We start from the raw sequence: 18,298 nt of genomic DNA on the forward strand, positions 1-18,298 counted from the left end.
TTGAATACTCCTGCATCCTGGGGTCCCTAAACAGTTTGTGAGCTGCATAAATTGGGTCTGACTGGAAAGCTGAGACTCTTGTGGGTAATCACAGACATGCCTATTCTCACAGGGGTCTCTTGACCTCTGACCTCAAGATATCTAAATGTAAATAAGTCCTATGGGTACCCACAAGTCTCCTCTTTACAGAAATACCCGCTTTATGCTGATGACATACACTTTGGCCAAAGACATGGACAAACAAACAACTTAGTGTTCCAACAAGTAACCGCCATAAGTACCCACAAGTCTTTTCTTTACAGACATGCCCAGTTTATACTGACACCATGCTGTTTGGACAAAAAACCTGCAGTTTCTCATGCATTAAATCAGTTATTTTTGGCTTACTGTATGTCAATATTTGTGCATCCTGGGATCCCTAAACAGTCTGTGAGTTGCATAAATCGGGTCTGACTGGAAAGCTGAGACCCTTATAGATTCTAGAGTTATCACAGACATGCCTATTTTCACAGGGGTCCATTGACCTCTGGGCTCAAGATATCTAAATGAAAATAGGTTTTATGGGTACCTACAAGTCTCTTCTTTACAGACATGCCCACTTTATGCTGATGCACTTTGGCCAAAAACCTGGGCAAACAAACAACTTAGTGTTCCAACAACTAATCGCCATAAGTACCCACAAGTCTTTTCTTTTACAGACATGCCCAGTTTATACTGTAACCATGCTGTTTTGGGCAAAAAAAACATGCAGTTTCTCATGCATTAAATCAGTTATTTTGGCTTACTGCATGTCAATATTTGTGCATCCTGGGGTCCCTAAACAGTCTAAGAGTTGCATAAATCGGGTCTGACTGGAAAGCTGAGACTCTTATAGATTCTAGAGTTATCACAGGCATGCATTTCAATTTTCTATGGTGTCTTTCAAGTATTTGGTGTCTTAATGTGGGATTTTGGAGGGGGTTTTGACCATTTTTATCAGTTCTTGAGTAAAAATGAAAGGTTGAAGACCTAATTAAGCATGAGAACAGCCTTCAGATAATGGAATAATTGATTATTAATTGAGCTTTATCTCAAAGTTATCTTCAGGTTTTCCAGCTTTCAGATGATGTTCAACACTTTGTGACATCAACTGTTGACCTGCTGTCTCCCCCTGAAAATCCTCTCACCACAACCTCAGTTTTTCTAAAAAAGGGGCAGAATGTTGAGAGTCTGAAACAGCTTTCACCACGTCTGAAAAACAGCGATCTGAACATGTTTGCAGCATGTTTAAACAGGTTTCTGGGGTTCAGAACAGCATATTTGTGGTTCATAAATGTAGAAATTCAGCATATTTGTGGTTTTCAGAATTGTACAATGCTACATTTATTCTGTCGCCAACAAAAACCTGCACTGCTGGACTTGTTGGTGACTTTGTGAGGATGGAAATGAAAATGTGACCGTTGAGAAAGGTTTAATGAGAAAATGTTGAGAAAGGTTTAATTGTCAAACAAGAAAACACACAATGCAAAGAAAATATAGAAGAAAAATGCGTGCAGTGTCCCGAAAAAGTTGTAAAAGCTGCAAAAACGGATGCAAAAAAGACTTGAAAACATGCACACTTATTTGTAGCTGAAGAAAAAAGGAAAAAGTGTGCAATGTCTATAAAAGATGCAAAAGTGGATACAAAAAAGACCCCGAAACATGCATGAATATGATGCATAATTTTGTGTTCAAAATAATGATCCAGTAAGTCTGTTATGTTTAAAAGCACAAAAACACCCAATGCAAAGAAATGATAAGTTGACCTGCTGTCAACCTCAGTTCTTCTATAAAAGGGGCAGAATGTTAAGAGTTTAAAACAGCTTTCACCACGTCTGAAAAACAGCGATCTGAACATGTTTAAACAGGTTCAGAAAAACATATTTGTGGTTCATAAATGTAGAAATTCAACATATTTGTGGTTTGCAGAAGCGTACAATGCTACATTTATTCTGTCGCCCAAACAAAACCTGCACTGCTGGACTTGTTGGTGACTTTGTGAGGATGGAAATGAAAACGTGACCGCAAGAATGAAGTCAAGTCAACTTCATTTATAATCATTTATAAAAGCCTGAAATCAAAAACTGCATTCAGTTCACCTCACAACCTGTTCTCTCCTGTCCTCTCCTCTCGGCTCTGTGTAAACAGATTTTTGCATGTGATCAAAGGACACAAAATGACCAAAAAAAGACACAAAATTATTTTTAAAGAAGACATAAAATGACCAAAAAAGACAAAAATAAATGTAAATTGGCCAAAAAAGACACAAAATTAGCAAAAAAAAATGACAAAAACAAGATGTAAATTGCATATTTCCAGCCTCCCTTGTCCTGTCCTCTCCTCTCTGCTCTGTGTAAACAGATTTCCAGTGAATATTTGTCAGATGACCATTGAAAAGCATATTTGTGGTTCATAAATGTAGAAATTCAACATATTTGTGGTTTGCAGAAGCGTACAATGCTACATTTATTCTGTCGCCCAAACAAAACCTGCACTGCTGGACTTGTTGGTGACTTTGTGAGGATGAAAATGAAAACGTGACCGCAAGAATGAAGTCAAGTCAACTTCATTTATAATCATTTATAAAAGCCTGAAATCAGAAATTACACTCAGCTCACCTCTCCGTACCCCCGGGGCTTCGTTTCTACCCGCTCGCACCTTTTATGGTGACCTCGGCGTCCAAAACAAATTTCTGCTTCCTCTCGGAGGGTTTGTGTTGTTGTTTTCCAGTTGCCACATTAACATTGTTTTCAGGACATTAACCCACAAATCTACGGGACTCTATTTAGTCTGACTTCCCTTCCAGGAGCTTGGGAGATCTTTGGCTAAATAACAGAGCCATTATGTTGGAAACCAATATCTCCACAATAATTTGGGCAAGCGTTTTATTCTTCCCATGAGTCTGCTCTGGGTTTGGAAAGCACCACAGTAAGAACCTGCGCCGCCGGTACGCTCAAACCCTTCTGCTCGTTCTTGGTTTTATGAACTCTGCACACTACAAAGTCATTTCCTGCTGCTGATTTCCAGTAAACGCATTGAAAATATGCTGAAAGCTGCAAAACTTTTTGTGTTTTTTGCGTTCAAAATGTTGATCCAGTAAGTTTAATCGCACAAGAACACACCATGCACAGAAATTATAGAAAGAAACAATGTGCAATGTCCAGAAAACGCCCTAAAAGCTGCAAAAACTGATGCAAAAATGACTTGAAAACACACTGATTTTTTTTTGGTTTAAATTGCTAAAAAAATAGTTCTTAAAACCAAGAAATGTCAATTACAAAATGAGGAAAAGTGTGAGAAAGGTTTAGTTGCACAACAAGAAAAATACAAAAAAAGTCTTAAAAGCTGCAAAATGGACACAAAAAGACCCCAAAACATGCATGAATATGATGCATATCTTTGTGTGTTATGTGTTCAAAATGTTGATCCAGTAAGTCCATTCTGTTTAATTGTACAAGAACACACAATGCACAGAAATTATAGAAAGAAACAATGTGCAATGTCCAGAAAAGGTCATAAAAGCTGCAAAAACTGATGCAAATATGACTTCACAACATGTGAATGTGTTGCATATTTTTGTCTTTTTATGTTCAAAATGTTGATCCAGTAAGTTTAATCGCACAAGAAAACACAATGCACAGAAAATATAGAAGAAAAATGTGTGCAATGTCCAAAAAAGTCATAAAAGCTCCAAAAACTGATGCAAAAATGACTTGAAAGCACACAAATTTTTGTGTTTTTTTTTTGGTTTAAATTGCTAAAAAAAAAAAAAGATCTTAAAACCACGAAATGTCAACTACAAATTGAGGAAAAGTGTGAGAAAGGTTTAGTTGCACAACAAAACATACAATGCAAAGAAAATATAGAAGAAAAATGTGTGCAATGTCCAAAAAAATCATAAAAGCTGCAAGAACGGATCCAAATATGACTTGAAAACACGCACGCTGTTAGTTGAAGCTGTGAATGTGATGCATATTTTTGTCTTTTTATGTTCAAAATGTTGATCCAGTAAGTTTAATCGCACAAGAATACACAATGCAAAGAAAATATAGAAGAAAAATGTGTGCAATGTCCCAAAAAAAGTCATAAAAGCTGCAAAAACTGATGCAAAAATGACTTGAAAACACACTGATTTTTGTGGGGTTTTTTGGCTTAAATTGCAAAAAAAAAGTTCTTAAAACCAAGAAATGTCAACTACGAAATGAGAAAATGTTGAGAAAGGTTTAATTGCACAAGAATAAATCACACAATGGAACGAAATTATAGAAGAAAACAATGTGCAATGTGCCAAAAAAGTCTTAAAATCAGGTTTCGAACTGCATTCACCTCTAAAAACATCTTATTAACAAGTTAAAAGTTGACTTTCAGCTCTGACACAAAGTTTTCCTCACAGCGTCCACCAAGAGAACGTCCTTCACAACTAAATGATTTTCATGTTCGTTTGTCCTCGCTCTAATTAAATACGTGACCCACTTTTGTCCAGTCTGATTGTGAGCTCAGACACTTAAAAACTGCCAAATAATTTAGGAAAATATCATTTTTAACGATCTTTCTCTCTTTTTTTTTTTACAATGAAAGAAAACTGTGAATCATATTTTTAAATATTTTTCATCCTGTTCATTTAGCTACTAGAATTAAACAAATCAAAGGCAGATTAATTAGACTTTAACTCCACTGTGATGATTTATAATGTTATCAAGAGTGATAAAAAGGTTTTAAAAGGTCGAAATGTTTCCTTCCCTCTAAAGTTCTGGCTTTAAACATCATTTCAGGTTTTTTTTGATGATGATAGAACAGAAAACCATACATAAAACCAGAGATAATTTCGAATATATTTAGTATAAACATATAGAACTAGACGTTCTCCTCATTTTACCTCTTAGATGTTAGATTTGGAACAAACATTTAACATTGTTTGTGTGTTCTGAGGTAAATTATCCTGCTGACAAACAAACAAAACGAACCAAAACTTTACCTCGTTAACGGAGGAAATAATGAGAAATTCAAATTCTGAATCAGGTTTCCCAGAACGTGAACGTGAAGAGAGAAAAAAATATTTTGTTAATGTCGAAAAGAGAAAAAACACCTTGAAAATCTTCACTTTTCAGAAGCCTGAACCTGCAAATTTGTAATAATTTGCAGGTTCAGGCTTCTGAAAAGTAAATAAATAAATGACAGAATCGAAGACCAACATTGTTATTTTTGTGTTTTCGTGTTTATCGACAAATTCCAGATTTAAAATTCTTCAGTGAGCATGATTTGAGTTTTATGTAATGTCCAAAAAAGGTCATAAAAGCAAAACATGCACACTGTTACTTGTAGCTGTGAATGTGATGCATATTTTTTGTGTTTTTTCTGTGTTTTACATGTTGATCCAGTACTTGTATTTTTGCACAAAAATAAAACATATAATGCAAAAGAAAATATAGAAGAAAAAAGTGTGCAATGTCCAAAAAAAGTCATAAAAGCTGAAAAAATGGACATAAAAATGGCCACATGCACGCTGACTAGTTTTCTTTTTTTGTGATCATAATTTTGATCCAGTAAGTCAAAGAAAAAAAGTAATGATCAGGTCAAATAGGTGAGGCTGTGCTGAAAATAATGACAGCAATGTGGCATGATGAACTTTTTTTAAGTGGCAGAATTAAAAAGATTCAAAGCCAGACAAAATTATCCCAAAGGATGAAAAGAAAAATGTTCTGGAACCCAATAAATATCAACTAGAAAATGAGAAAATGTTGAAAAAGGTTTAATTGCACAAAAATAAAAAATAAAATGCAAAGAAAAAAGTGTGCAATGTCCAAAAAAAGTCATAAAAGCTGCAAAAACTGACATAAAAATGGCCACATGCACGCTGACTAGTTTTTTTTTCTGTGATCATAATTTTGATCCAGTAAGTCAAAGAAAAAAAATAATGATCAGGTCATATAGGTGAAGTTGTGCTGGCTTCAAAGGATGAAAAGCATGATTAATAAAAATGTTCTGAAAAATAGCTTTCACCAAGAAATGTCAACAAAATTCCTTGTTTAATTGCACAAGAAAGAGACAGAAGCAAACAATGTGCAATGTTAAAAAAAAAGTCATAAAAGCTGCAAAAACTGATGAAAAAATGACCGAACAAAAACATGAAGGCTGACTAGTTGTAGCTGTGAATGTGATGCATTTTGTGTTCAAAATGTTCATCCAGTCACTCCATTATAGAACACACAATGCAGAGAAATCATAGAAGGAAACAATGTGCAATGTCCAAGAAAAGTCATAAAAGCTGCAAAAACTGATGCACAAGTGACACAAAATGCAAACTGTTGTGCATGTGATGCATTATTTGTGTTTTTTGGGTTCAAATTGCTAAAAAAAAATGTTCAGAAAACCAAGAAATGTCTACTACAAAAAGAGAAAAAGTGTGAAAAAGGTTTAGTTGCACAACAAGAAAACACACAACGCAAAGAAAATATAGAAGAAAAAAGTGTGCAATGTCCAAAAACAGTTGTAAAAGCTGCAAAAACGGGTGCAAAAAAGACACGAAAACATGCATGAATATGATGCATATTCTTGGTTTTTGTGTTGAAAATGTTGATCCAGTAAGTCTGTTATGTTTGATGGCACAAAAACACACAATGCAAAGAAATATTAGAAGAAAAATGTGTGCAATGTCCCAAAAAAGTCGTAAAAACTGCAAAAACTGATGCACACTCATTAGTTGTAGCTGAAAAACAGCTTTCACAAGAAATGTCAGAATTCCTTGTTTAATTGCAAATGTCGACTAAAAATGAGAAAATTTTGAGAAAGGTTTCATTGCCCAAGAAGAAAAACACATAATGCAAAGAAAATATAAAAGGAAAAAAGTGTGCAACGTCTATAAAAGCTGCAAAAATGGATACAAAAAAGACCCCAAAACATGCATGAATATGATGCATATTTTGGTGTTTTTATGTTCAAAATGTTCATGCAGTAAGTTCATAATGTTTAATTGCACAAGAACACACAATGCAAAGAAAATATAGAAGAAAAATGTGTGCAATGTCCCAAAAAAAGTCATAAAAGCTGCAAAAATGGATGCAAAAGTGACCCAAAAACATGCACACTGACGTTTTGTAACTGTGCATATGATGCATATGGATAACTGTTACTCGTGTGGCGTTTTATGCAGATTATTTTCAGATTTCTGACTCTGTAGAAGTGTGTGACGTCCTTTAATGTCCCTGTATTGAACCTTTGTGTGACCGTCCGTTAACCTCCGACAGACTGAGGCAGCAGACGGCGGCGGAGCTGAAGAACGGCGGGCAGAACGGCGGCGTGATGGGCGGAGCGCGGGAGGTGTTCGGCAGCTGGCTGGACGACGGACACTCGAGGAGAGGACGGGAGCTGCTGCTGGAGCGGGACAGGAAGCTGACGGAGGACACGTCTGGGAGGCTGACTGGATAGACGGTGAGGGAGTGGCAACTACAGAAAGAGAAAAAGTGGCCAAAAAAGTCATAAAAGCTGCAAAAACTGATGCAAAAATGACTCGAAAACACGCTGATTTTTTGTGTTTTTTTGGTTCAAATTGCTAAAAAATGTTGTAAAAAAAAAGTGTGAGAAAGGTTTAGTTGCACAACAAAAAAACACACAACGCAAAGAAAATATAGAAGAAAACAATCTGCAATGTCCAAAAAAAGTCATAAAAGCTGCAAAAAACTGATGCAAAAATGACTTGAAAACACGCAGATTTTTGTGGCGTTTTTTTTGTTTAAATTGCAAAAAAATGTTCTGAAAACCAAGAAATGTCAACTGCAAAATAGTCATAAAAGCTGCAAAAACTGATGCAAAGATGACCCAAAACATGCACGCTGTTAGTTGAAGCTGTGAATGTGATGCATATTTTTGAGTTTTTGTTTTCAAATAGTTTGGTTTAATTGCACAAGAACACACAATGCAAAGAAATTATAGAAGAAAACAATGTGCAATGTCCAAAAAGTCATAAAAGCTGCAAAAACTGATGCAAAAATGACTTGAAAACACGCTGATTTTTGTGTTTTATTGGATCAAATTGCTAAAAAAAATGTTCTGAAAACCAAGAAATGTCAACTACAAAAAGAGAAAAAGTGTGAGAAAGGTTTAGTTGCACAACAAGAAAACACACAATGCAAAGAAAATATAAAAGAAAACAATGTGCAATGTCCAAAAAGTCATAAAAGCTGCAAAAACTGATGCAAAAATGACCCAAAACATGCACGCTCATTAGTATTAGATGTGAATGTGATGCATTTTTTTGTGTTTTTGTTTTCAAATAGTTTGGTTTAATTGCACAAGAAAACACAATGCAAAGAAATTATAGAAGAAAACAACGTGCAATGTCCAGAAAAAGTCATAAAAGCTGCAAAAACTGATGCAAAAATGACTTGAAAACACGCTGATTTTTGTGTTTTTTTGGTTCAAATTGCTAATAAAATGTTCTGAAAACTACAGAAAGAGAAAAGGTGTGAGAAAAGGTTTAGTTGCACAACAAGAAAACACACAACGCAAATAAAATATAGAAGAAAACAATGTGCAATGTCCAAAAAAAAAAGCTGCAAAAACTGATGAAAAATGACTTGAAAACACACTGATTTTTGTGTTTTTTGGGTTCAAATTGCTAAAAAGATGTTCTGAAAACCAAGAAATGTCAACTACAAAAAGAGAAAAAGTGTGAGAAAGGTTTAGTTGCACAACAAGAAAACACACAATGCAAAGAAATTATGGAAGAAAACAATGTACAATGTCCAGAAAAAGTCATAAAAGCTGCAAAAACTGATGCAAAATGACTTGAAAACACAGATTTCTGTGTTTTTTGGGTTCAAATTGAGAAACAAAAAAAACAAAAAGAGAAAAAGTCTGAGAAAGGTTTAGTTGCACAACAAGAAAACACACAACGCAAATAAAATATAGAAGTAAACAATGTGCAATGTCCAAAAAGTCATAAAAGCTGCAAAAACTGATGCAAAAATGACTTGAAAACACGCTGATTTTTGTGTTTTTTTGGTTCAAATTGCTAAAAAAAATGTTCTGAAAACCAAGAAATGTCAACTACAAAAAGAGAAAAAGTGTGAGAAAGGTTTAGTTGCACAACAAGAAAAACACACAATACAAAGAAATTATAGAAGAAAACAATGTGCAATATACAGAAAAAGTCATAAAAGCTGCAAAAATGACTTGAAAACACGCTGAATTTTGTGTTTTTTGGGTTCGAATTGCTAAAAAAATGTTCTGAAAACCAAGAAATGTCAACTACAAAAAAGTCCTAAAAGCTGCAGCAGCTGCCTGGGGCTAGCAGACGTGTTTGTGTGTTTGTGTGTTTGTGTGTTTGTGTGTTTCCTGATGTGTGACGTCTTTGTGTTTGTGATAAAACCGTCTGTAACAGACGCTCCGAAGGCCCTGAGTTCTCTATCGGCACATTATTCCCTGAAAAGCCACATTCATGTCAGAAATATAATATTTTGTACATGTTCAAAGGCCAGTTTCTTTTAATTAGACCTGCAACTGAATTACACTCACTATCAATACAAGCGCTAATTATTTCTGAGTTAAATGATTAATCGCTTATTCTATAAAATGTCAAAAATGACAAATGACCTCCTTTTGAAGTAATTAAGTGAAGCGTGAATTACATTTTTCATTAAATGGTGTGCAAGCGATATTTCTGCAGAGAAAGAAGAGAGTTAAAGGTGGCCTGTGAGGAGTTTGTTGTTTATCCACACAAACAATCTGTTTATCTGTTTATCCTTGAGCTCTAACAAACATCATGTTGAATGCATGTTTTCCTTCCTCGCTCCAGTCTTTCACTGTTTTTTTTACTTGAAAAGCAGCGACGAGGAACTTTCATTCTGTCTTCAGGTTGTTTTGGAGTTTTTCCCACAAGAACCAGACTCCCTTTAGAAAAACACTCCAGTTTTACTGCATTTTACTTTGTCTGTTCTCTCCTGTCCTCTCCTCTCAGATCTGTGGAAACAGATTTTCAGTGAATATTTGTCACGTTTGGGCAAAAGACACAAAATGACAAAAAAAAGACGTTAAATGACCCAAAAAATACATAAAATTACCAAAAATTACCAAAATAGGATACACAATTACAAAAAAAGATAAAAAAGTACCACAAAAGACAAAAAATTACCAAAAAAAGACACAAAATTCCAAAAAAACACACAAAAAACTCAAGTTTTCAAAAAAAGCTCCATATATTGTACATATTTTCAGTATTGTCATGTTTCCAGTCTCTCCTGTCCTCTCCTCTCGGCTCTGTGTAAACAGATTGTCAGTGAATATTTGTCACGTGACCAACAAAATATCCACAAAATACACAAAATGACAAAAAAGATGTTAAACAACCCAAAAAAAACATAAAATTACTCAAAAATTACCACAAAAAGACACAAAAATTACAAAAAGATGTAAAATTACCAAAAATTACCATAATAGACACAAACTTTTCTATGGATAACAATAATATTAACAATAATTCATGGATAACAGTCGTAATTATGATTCATTAATAATTACTTTAGCATTAAAAATTTGGGTTAAAGAACTTCTACATAACCATCACAGAAACATAAAAAATGATCTTGGTAATTACTAATATCAGACAAACCAGCACAAAAGAAAAGGTGATTACCAGAAATAAATGAATGGGTCCTTTCAAAATAAGAGCACCAAAATCAAAGGAAACGCACAAAAGAAAAGTGATTTCCATAAATAAGTAAATGGGTCCTTTCAAAGTAAGAGCACCAAAATCAGAGGAAACAGACAAAAGAAAAGTGATTCCCATAAATAAATAAATAAATAAATGGGTCCTTTCAAAATAAGAGCACCAAAATCAAAGGAAACAGACAAAAGAAAAGTGATTCCCATGAATAAATGAATGGGTCCTTTCAAAATAAGAGCACCAAAATCAGAGGAAACAGACCAAAGAAAATTTATTCAAATTAATTAATTAATAAATAAATGGGTCCTTTCAAAATAAGAGCACCAAAATCAGAGGAAACAGACAAAAGACAAGTGATTCAAATAAATAAATAAATGGGTCCTTTCAAAATAAGAGCACCAAAATCAGAGGAAACAGACAAAAGAAAAAGTGATTCCCAGAAATAAATAAATAAATGGGTCCTTTCAAAATAAGAGCACCAAAATCAGAGGAAACGCACAAAAGAAAAGTGATTTCCATAAATAAGTCAATGGGTCCTTTCAAAATAAGAGCACCAAAATCAGAGGAAACAGACCAGAGAAAAGTGATTCAAATAAATAAATAAATGGGTCCTTTCAAAATAAGAGCACCAAAATCAGAGGAAACAGACAAAAGACAAGTGATTCCCATAAATAAATGAATGAATGAATAAATAAATGGGTCTTTTCAAAATAAGAGCACCAAAATCAGAGGAAACAGAAGTGATTCTCAGAAGTAAATAAATAAATGGGTCCTTTCAAAATAAGAGCACAAAAATGTTCTTTTCTATGGATAACAATAATAAAAACAGAAATTACTAATATGGTAATTTAAGACACTGTGGAACAAACCAGCACTGTGTCTTTCCTGAGAAAAGAGCAAACAAAAGAAAAGTGATTCCCATAAATAAAGGAGCCCTTTCAAAATAAGAGCACCAAAATCAGAGGAAACAGACAAAAGAAAAGTGATTCCCAGAAATAGATAAATAAATAAAGGGGTCCTTTCAAAATAAGAGCACCAAAATCAGAGGGAACCGACAAAAGAAAAAGTGATTCCCAGAAATAAATAAATAAAAGAGTCTTTTCAAAATAAGAGCACAAAAATCAGAGGAAACAGACCAAAGAAAAGTGATTCAAATAAATAAATAAAGGAGTCCTTTCAAAATAAGAGCACCAAAATCAGAGGAAACAGACAAAAGAAAAGTGATTCCAATAAATAAATAAATAAATAAAGGGGTCCTTTCAAAATAAGAGCACCAAAATCAGAGGGAACTTTTCTCTTTCACATTTCACCATGCAGAGTGTAAAAGCCTGCAGCCTGTGTGTGTGTGTGTGTGTGTGTGTGTGTGTGTGTGTGTGTGTGTGTGGCTGCAGGTTTTTCACAGTGACTGAAGTGATTTAAGCGATGCGGCCCCTGACGGTCCCCGGTGTCCCTCCTCCTCCTCCTCCCCCTCCTCCTCCTCCTCCTCCTCCCCCTCCTCCTCCTCCTCCTCCTCCTCCTCCCCCCCCCCCCCCCCCCCCCCCCCCCCCTCCTCCTCCTCCTCCTCCTGTCAGTGATGAAGCCAACACCTCCTCGGTCCCAGGCACCAAACAGAAGCGGCTCCAGCCGATCTCCGTCTGTGTGTGTAGCTGTGTGAGTTTTGGCTTCGGCCGCTCAGCAACAAACAACCGGCTTCAGGAAAAAATTCGGGAAGAGAAAAACCGGCCTAAAATAGCAGCAGACCCCCCGGTGTGGTAAAGTTAGATAGATAAAAGCTCCGCCTGGGGCAAAGTGTGACGACAGAGTCTGCTGCTGTCTCTGCTGACAGAAGACTCAAAGTTTTAATGCTTCTTTCTGTTTATCAAAATAGATTCTGTTCAAATGATTTCGTCAAGACAAACAGGCGTAAACAAGCCGGAGCCTCTAACTTGTGACACGCGGAGAGATTGTCACCAACGTCTGGATGTCTTCAAAATCAGCAGCTGACAGCTCTGATAATCAATAATCAATATGCAGCAGCAATAACTGCAGGTTTAGTTCATAGAATCTGTCCCGTCAGGGAGGTCTGATGGTGGGTTTGTTGCTTTTTCCTGCAGGAATCTGACACTCAGACACTTTAGTTCACAAATGATTTATTTGTCTGTTTAAACTGTCTGGTTTGGACAAATAAAAACATCAAATCTGATCTTTTGCACATAAACACAGTGCAGGAAACATAAAATATGTTCTTTTATTGTACAAAAAAAGAGAAAATATGTTATCACTTCCTTAAAAACGTGAAAATTAAGATAATGTTGAACAAAAATGTCAAAGAAAAAGCCAGTATGTTCTTTTACAATGAAAAAAAAACATAAAATATGTTCTTTTATAGTCCAAAAAATAAAGACAGAAAATTTATTGTTTTACTGTGCAAAAAAAAAATTTTAAAAAATGTTCTTTTAAAGTGCAAAAAAAAACAGAAAATATATTCTTTTATGGGGTCAAAAAAACAGAAAATATTTTCTTTTACAGTGCAAAAAAACCTGAAAATATGCTTTTTTTTTTCACAATGCAAGAAAAACATAAACATCTTATCTTAAAGTGCAAAAAACAGAGAATATGTTATTTAAAAGTGCAATAGAACAAAATATGTCATCACTAGATTAAAAAACATGAAAGTTTAGATACAGTTGAACTAAAAAGTAAAATAAAAAGCCACAAAAGTTAAAAGGAAGTGTCTCAATAAGAAAAAAGAAAGATAAAATACTATAAAATCACAGCTATAGTAGAGTTTTTATATCGATAAACGTTTCACTTTACACTAAATGTTGTTATTTCACTTGTATTTCCTTACATTAAATAATAAAAACATTAAAAAGTGTTCAAGGTCTCAGGATGCAACATTTCTGCACAAACCTGCAGGATGCACCTGCACCGACCGGCTCTGTGCTGGTTCTCTAAGAGGAACGAATCCCTTCTGCTCATATACGTTTGAGATTTAGAGATTTTGATTTTTTGTTCAGCTCCCACATGAGAGGAGGTCAAGTAGCTGCATGAACAATAGATGTTAATCTCCCAGCTGCTCTGTTTCACTTCTCAAGGAGAAGATGAAGTGATAAAGTGTTACAATATAGTTCTTAAATGGTAAAAAGCAGCAGGATGCAGAGATTCCTCTTCAGAAAGCTGCACATATCATCCATTGTCTAAGTAGGTCGATTTCTCATAGACTTCTATGCAATCTGAGTCATTTTCACCCTTTGCTTGCAGGTTTAAGGTATTTCTGCATTGTCTTAACTCTTCAGACCCAGAAGATAGAAACATTTATTTCATAAAATCTGATTAAATGTCCAGTGAGAAGTAGTAGCTAATTTTCTCATAGACTTCTATGCAGTCAGACTTCCCCTTGCAGCCAGTGTTTCTGTTTCTGTCTATATTTTTGTAAATACCTTTGTCTGTACTGACAAATTTTAATGAAATATAAAAAAAATTATAGTTAAATAAATGAATTATATAATAAGAATAAATACATGAAAAATAATAATTATTTAAAAGAAAAAATATATATATATTTTAAATTTTAATAAAAAATATATAAAAACAAAAATGTGAATAAATATAATAATAAATAATAGATACATTAAAAATAATAATAATATTTTTAATAATAATAATACAAAAAATATATTTTTATTGTATTAAAATGTATATAAAAATTGTTAAAAAAATGGATAAAAATAATAATAAATAAATGAAGAATAATAATAATTTAAAATATCAATAATACATATATATATTACATTTTAATTAAATATATTTTTTTAAATAAATAAATGAATGAATAAAAATAATAAATAAATGGAAAATATAATAATATTTTTAAATAATATTAATAATAATACAAAATATATATATTTAGAAAATAATATATATATATATAATATATATATATACAATTAATAAAATGAATACAAATAATAATAAATAATAAATAAATGGAAACATAATATTTTTTAAATATTAATAATACAAAATATAATACAAATAATTATTATACAAATAATAATAAATAAAAGATAAATGAAAAATAATAATAACAATTTAAATAATAATAATGTATACTCTTCCAAAGGGAAAAGCTTACACCAACATCCTTGTGAACAATTTTTTTTGTCTTAACACAACCAGCGATAAGTGACATCATCAGGGTCTCGTTCAGATTAATAAACCTCCTCAGAAGAAGTTATCACAGTCTATAGAGTCCTGTCAGTATAATAAAATACAACACAATATAACTATGATGGTGAATTGTAGAAACAAAAGGACAAACAGAGTGTGAGTGAGTTTTTCTTCCGTCTGCTGCAGCTGCTCGCAGAAACTCCTCCACGCTGCCCCTCTCTGCTCCAGCCCACACACACACACACACACACACACACACACTCACACACACACACACACACACACACACACTACGCTTCATCTGCATATTTACCCAAACGACAGAATCTAACTTTTTAATGTTGGAGTGTCACCTCTAGCTGGTTAATGACATTAGGAGCTTTGTGTCGGATGTTTTCGGTCCGATCTGCTTCAGTTTGTGAGCAGGAGGATAAATTAACATGAGCTGCTATCTAAACTCTGGCAGCGCGCGTGTGTGTGTGTGTGTGTGTGTGTGTGTGTGTGCGTGCCAGACGCTGCGTTCAGGTGCCAGTTTGTCGTGGCGGGCTGCTGCTTTCTGCTCCACCAATCAGTTTGTCTGGCGGAGGAGCGAGCGTGGCAGGTGAATGTTGGAATCCATCGGAATAAAATCTGCTCCAGTTGAGTCACACAGCAACCTGGAAACTCACAATGTGGAGCAGAGAAATATGACTTTATAATCAGAGTGAAACATGTGACAGACAGGCTTTTATTGATTATCAGCAGTGGTTGGAAATCATTACATGTGCAGACAGATTTACAGGTCTGATTGCTTGAAACCCAAATAAATTTCATGTTTTAGGTACATAAAGTTTGTGCCAAAATCAACACGTGACAGCTGAAATCAATAATCAATATGCAGCAACAATAACTGTGATTCTGATCAGAAAATCAGTCTCTGATAGTGTTTTTTGTTGCTTTTTCCTGCAAGAATCTGACACTTAAACACTTCAAGATGGTGCAAAAAAAACTGAAAATATTTTCTTTTACGGTGCAAAAAAATATAAAATATTTTCTTTTACGGTGCAAAGAGCAGAGAATCTGATCTTCAGTGCAAAAAGCAATAAATATTTTCTTTTATGGTGTGTGTGTGTGTGTGTGTGTGTGTGTGTGTGTCTGTCTGTCTGTCTGTCTGTTCTTTTACGGTGCAAAAAAACAAAAATGTTATTTTACGGTGTAAAAAATAAAATATGTTCTTTTGCGGTGCGAAATAATATAAAATATGTCCTTTTACAGTGCAAAAAACAGAAAATATGTTCTTTTACGGTGCAAAAAACGAAATATATTCTTTTACGGTGCAAAAAAATGTTTTTTTACGGTGCAAAAAGCAGATAATATGTTCTTTTACGGTGCAAAAATCTGAAAATGTGTTCTTTTACAGTGCAAAAAGCAGAAAATGTGTTCTTTTACGGTGCAAAAAGCAGAAAATGTGTTCTTTTACGGTGCGAAAAACAAATAAATATGTTCTTTTACGGTGCAAAAAACAAAAGATATGTTCCTTTACGGTGCAAAAAGCAGAAAACATGTTCTTTTACCATCTAACAAGCAGAAAATATGTTCTTTTACAGTGCGAAAAAATATAAAATATGTTCTTTTATGGTGCAAAGAGCAGAGAATCGGATCTTTTACAGTGCAAAAAGCAATAAATATGTTCTTTTATGCTGTGTGTGTGTGTGTGTGTGTGTGTGTGTGTGTGTGTGTGTGTGTGTCTCAGATCGCTGCCGTCACCTGGTCGTCTGCCTCGACCTCCGAAACGCGACTAGAGACTCGATCTCAGCCGACTCCTTTCAGCTCTGTTTGTGTTTTCACCCCAAATGCATTTTTCACTTGTTTACTTTGGATGTTGGAGGCTGCAAAACAAACACGGATCTGTGTGTGTGTGTGTGTGTGTGTGTGTGTGTGTGTGTGTGTGTGTTACATTCTTTATTATATTTAACTATCCTCTGGCCATCCACGCTGCAGAGCTGCAGAAAAAGGTCATATCTCAGGTTAAATACAGCTCATGTTGGTGCATCCGGAGACTTTTAAAGTGTTTCTGGAAACCAACATAAGGAAACAGAACACATCAGTAAATACTGACTTTATCATACCCTAAATACTGTTTATTCCAATGCACAAGTCTGTGAGTTGTGGTTGATAATCATTAAATGTGCAGCCAGATTCACAGATCTGATTTCTTAAAAACCAAAATATTTCATGTTTTAGGTAAATAAAGTTTGTGCCATAATCAGCACCTGACAGCTCAAATCAATAATCAATATGGAGCAACAATAACTGTAGATTCTGATCGTGCTTTTGTTGCTTTTTCCTGCAAGAATCTGAGACTGATAATATGCTTTATTTGTCTATTTAAGCTGTCTGGTTTGCACAAATAAAAACATCAAATATGATCTTTTACAGTGCAAAAGGCAATAAATATCTTCTTTTATGGTGCAAAAAAATATATAAAATATGTTCTTGTACGGTGCAAAAAAATGAAAATATGTTTTTTTACGGTGCGAAAAACAAATAAATATGTTCTTTTACAGTGCAAAAACAAAAAATATGTTCTTTTACGATGCAAAAAGCAGAAAATCTGATCTTTTACAGTGCAAAAAGCTATAAACATGTTCTTTTATGGTGCAAAAAATATATAAAATATGTTCTTTTATGGTGCAAAAAAAAATTAAAATATGTTCTCTTACGGTGCAAAAAAAAGAAAATATGTTTTACAGTACAAAAAACAGAAAATATGTTCTTTTATGGTGCCAAAAACAAGAGATATGTTCTTTTACGGTGCAAAAAATAATCTATAATCTGCACTTTTCGCTAAAATTCTGCCATTTTTCTGTGGAAAAATTGGAAAACCAACGTCAGGAAATAGAACACATCGTTAAATATTGATTTTATAATACCATTAAAACTGTTTATTCCAATGCACAAGTGAGAATTAAACCTTGCAAACACAGAATAACTGTAATAAATATAAATATTGATAAACAAGAGGAGCAGCGGTTATAAATGAGTCTTCTTCTCTAAAAGATCACATTCAGCTCTCATCACTAAAGAAACTAACTCATGAAAGGGTGATTCAACCTTTAATCAGAATGGAATAAATGGTAAATATACGTCAGTGTGTGTTAGTCCTGGTGTTGTGCTTTTTGGGGACCGATTCAAGGTAAAAAGGTAAAAAGGTAAAGCAGCAGATAAAAACACACCTGTCGAGAATATTAAAGAAAACGGAGCCGGAATCAATTATCCAGAGGTGGCTGGAAAAAAATAATGTCCATGAATTCAAAACAGAAAAAGGTGACAAAGAAAAAAAAAGGTGACGGTTCAACGTCTGAATGAGCAAATAAATGAGTGTGTGTGTGTGTGTGTGTGTGTGTGTGTGTGTGTGTGTGTGTGTGTGTGTGTGTGTGTGTGTGTGTGTGTGTGTGTGTGTGTGTGTATACACACACTTATATAGTG

The 18,298-nt window shown here is 34.2% G+C and overlaps 1 protein-coding gene across 2 annotated transcripts in view; it reads left to right on the forward strand.

Moving 5' to 3' along the window:
- Positions 1-18,298, forward strand: part of LOC131985058 (zinc fingers and homeoboxes protein 2-like) — a 189,829-nt gene that overhangs the window by 159,390 nt on the left and 12,141 nt on the right. For both annotated transcript variants that reach the window (XM_059350088.1, XM_059350087.1), the window contains one exon: positions 7,263-7,446. In XM_059350088.1, coding sequence (XP_059206071.1) covers positions 7,263-7,443 — 181 coding nt within the window. In that variant the 3' untranslated portion in view covers positions 7,444-7,446. The remainder of the gene's footprint in view (positions 1-7,262; positions 7,447-18,298) is intronic.

Source organism: Centropristis striata, chromosome 14 (assembly GCF_030273125.1).
Source record: "Centropristis striata isolate RG_2023a ecotype Rhode Island chromosome 14, C.striata_1.0, whole genome shotgun sequence".
Lineage (NCBI taxonomy): Eukaryota > Metazoa > Chordata > Actinopteri > Perciformes > Serranidae > Centropristis > Centropristis striata.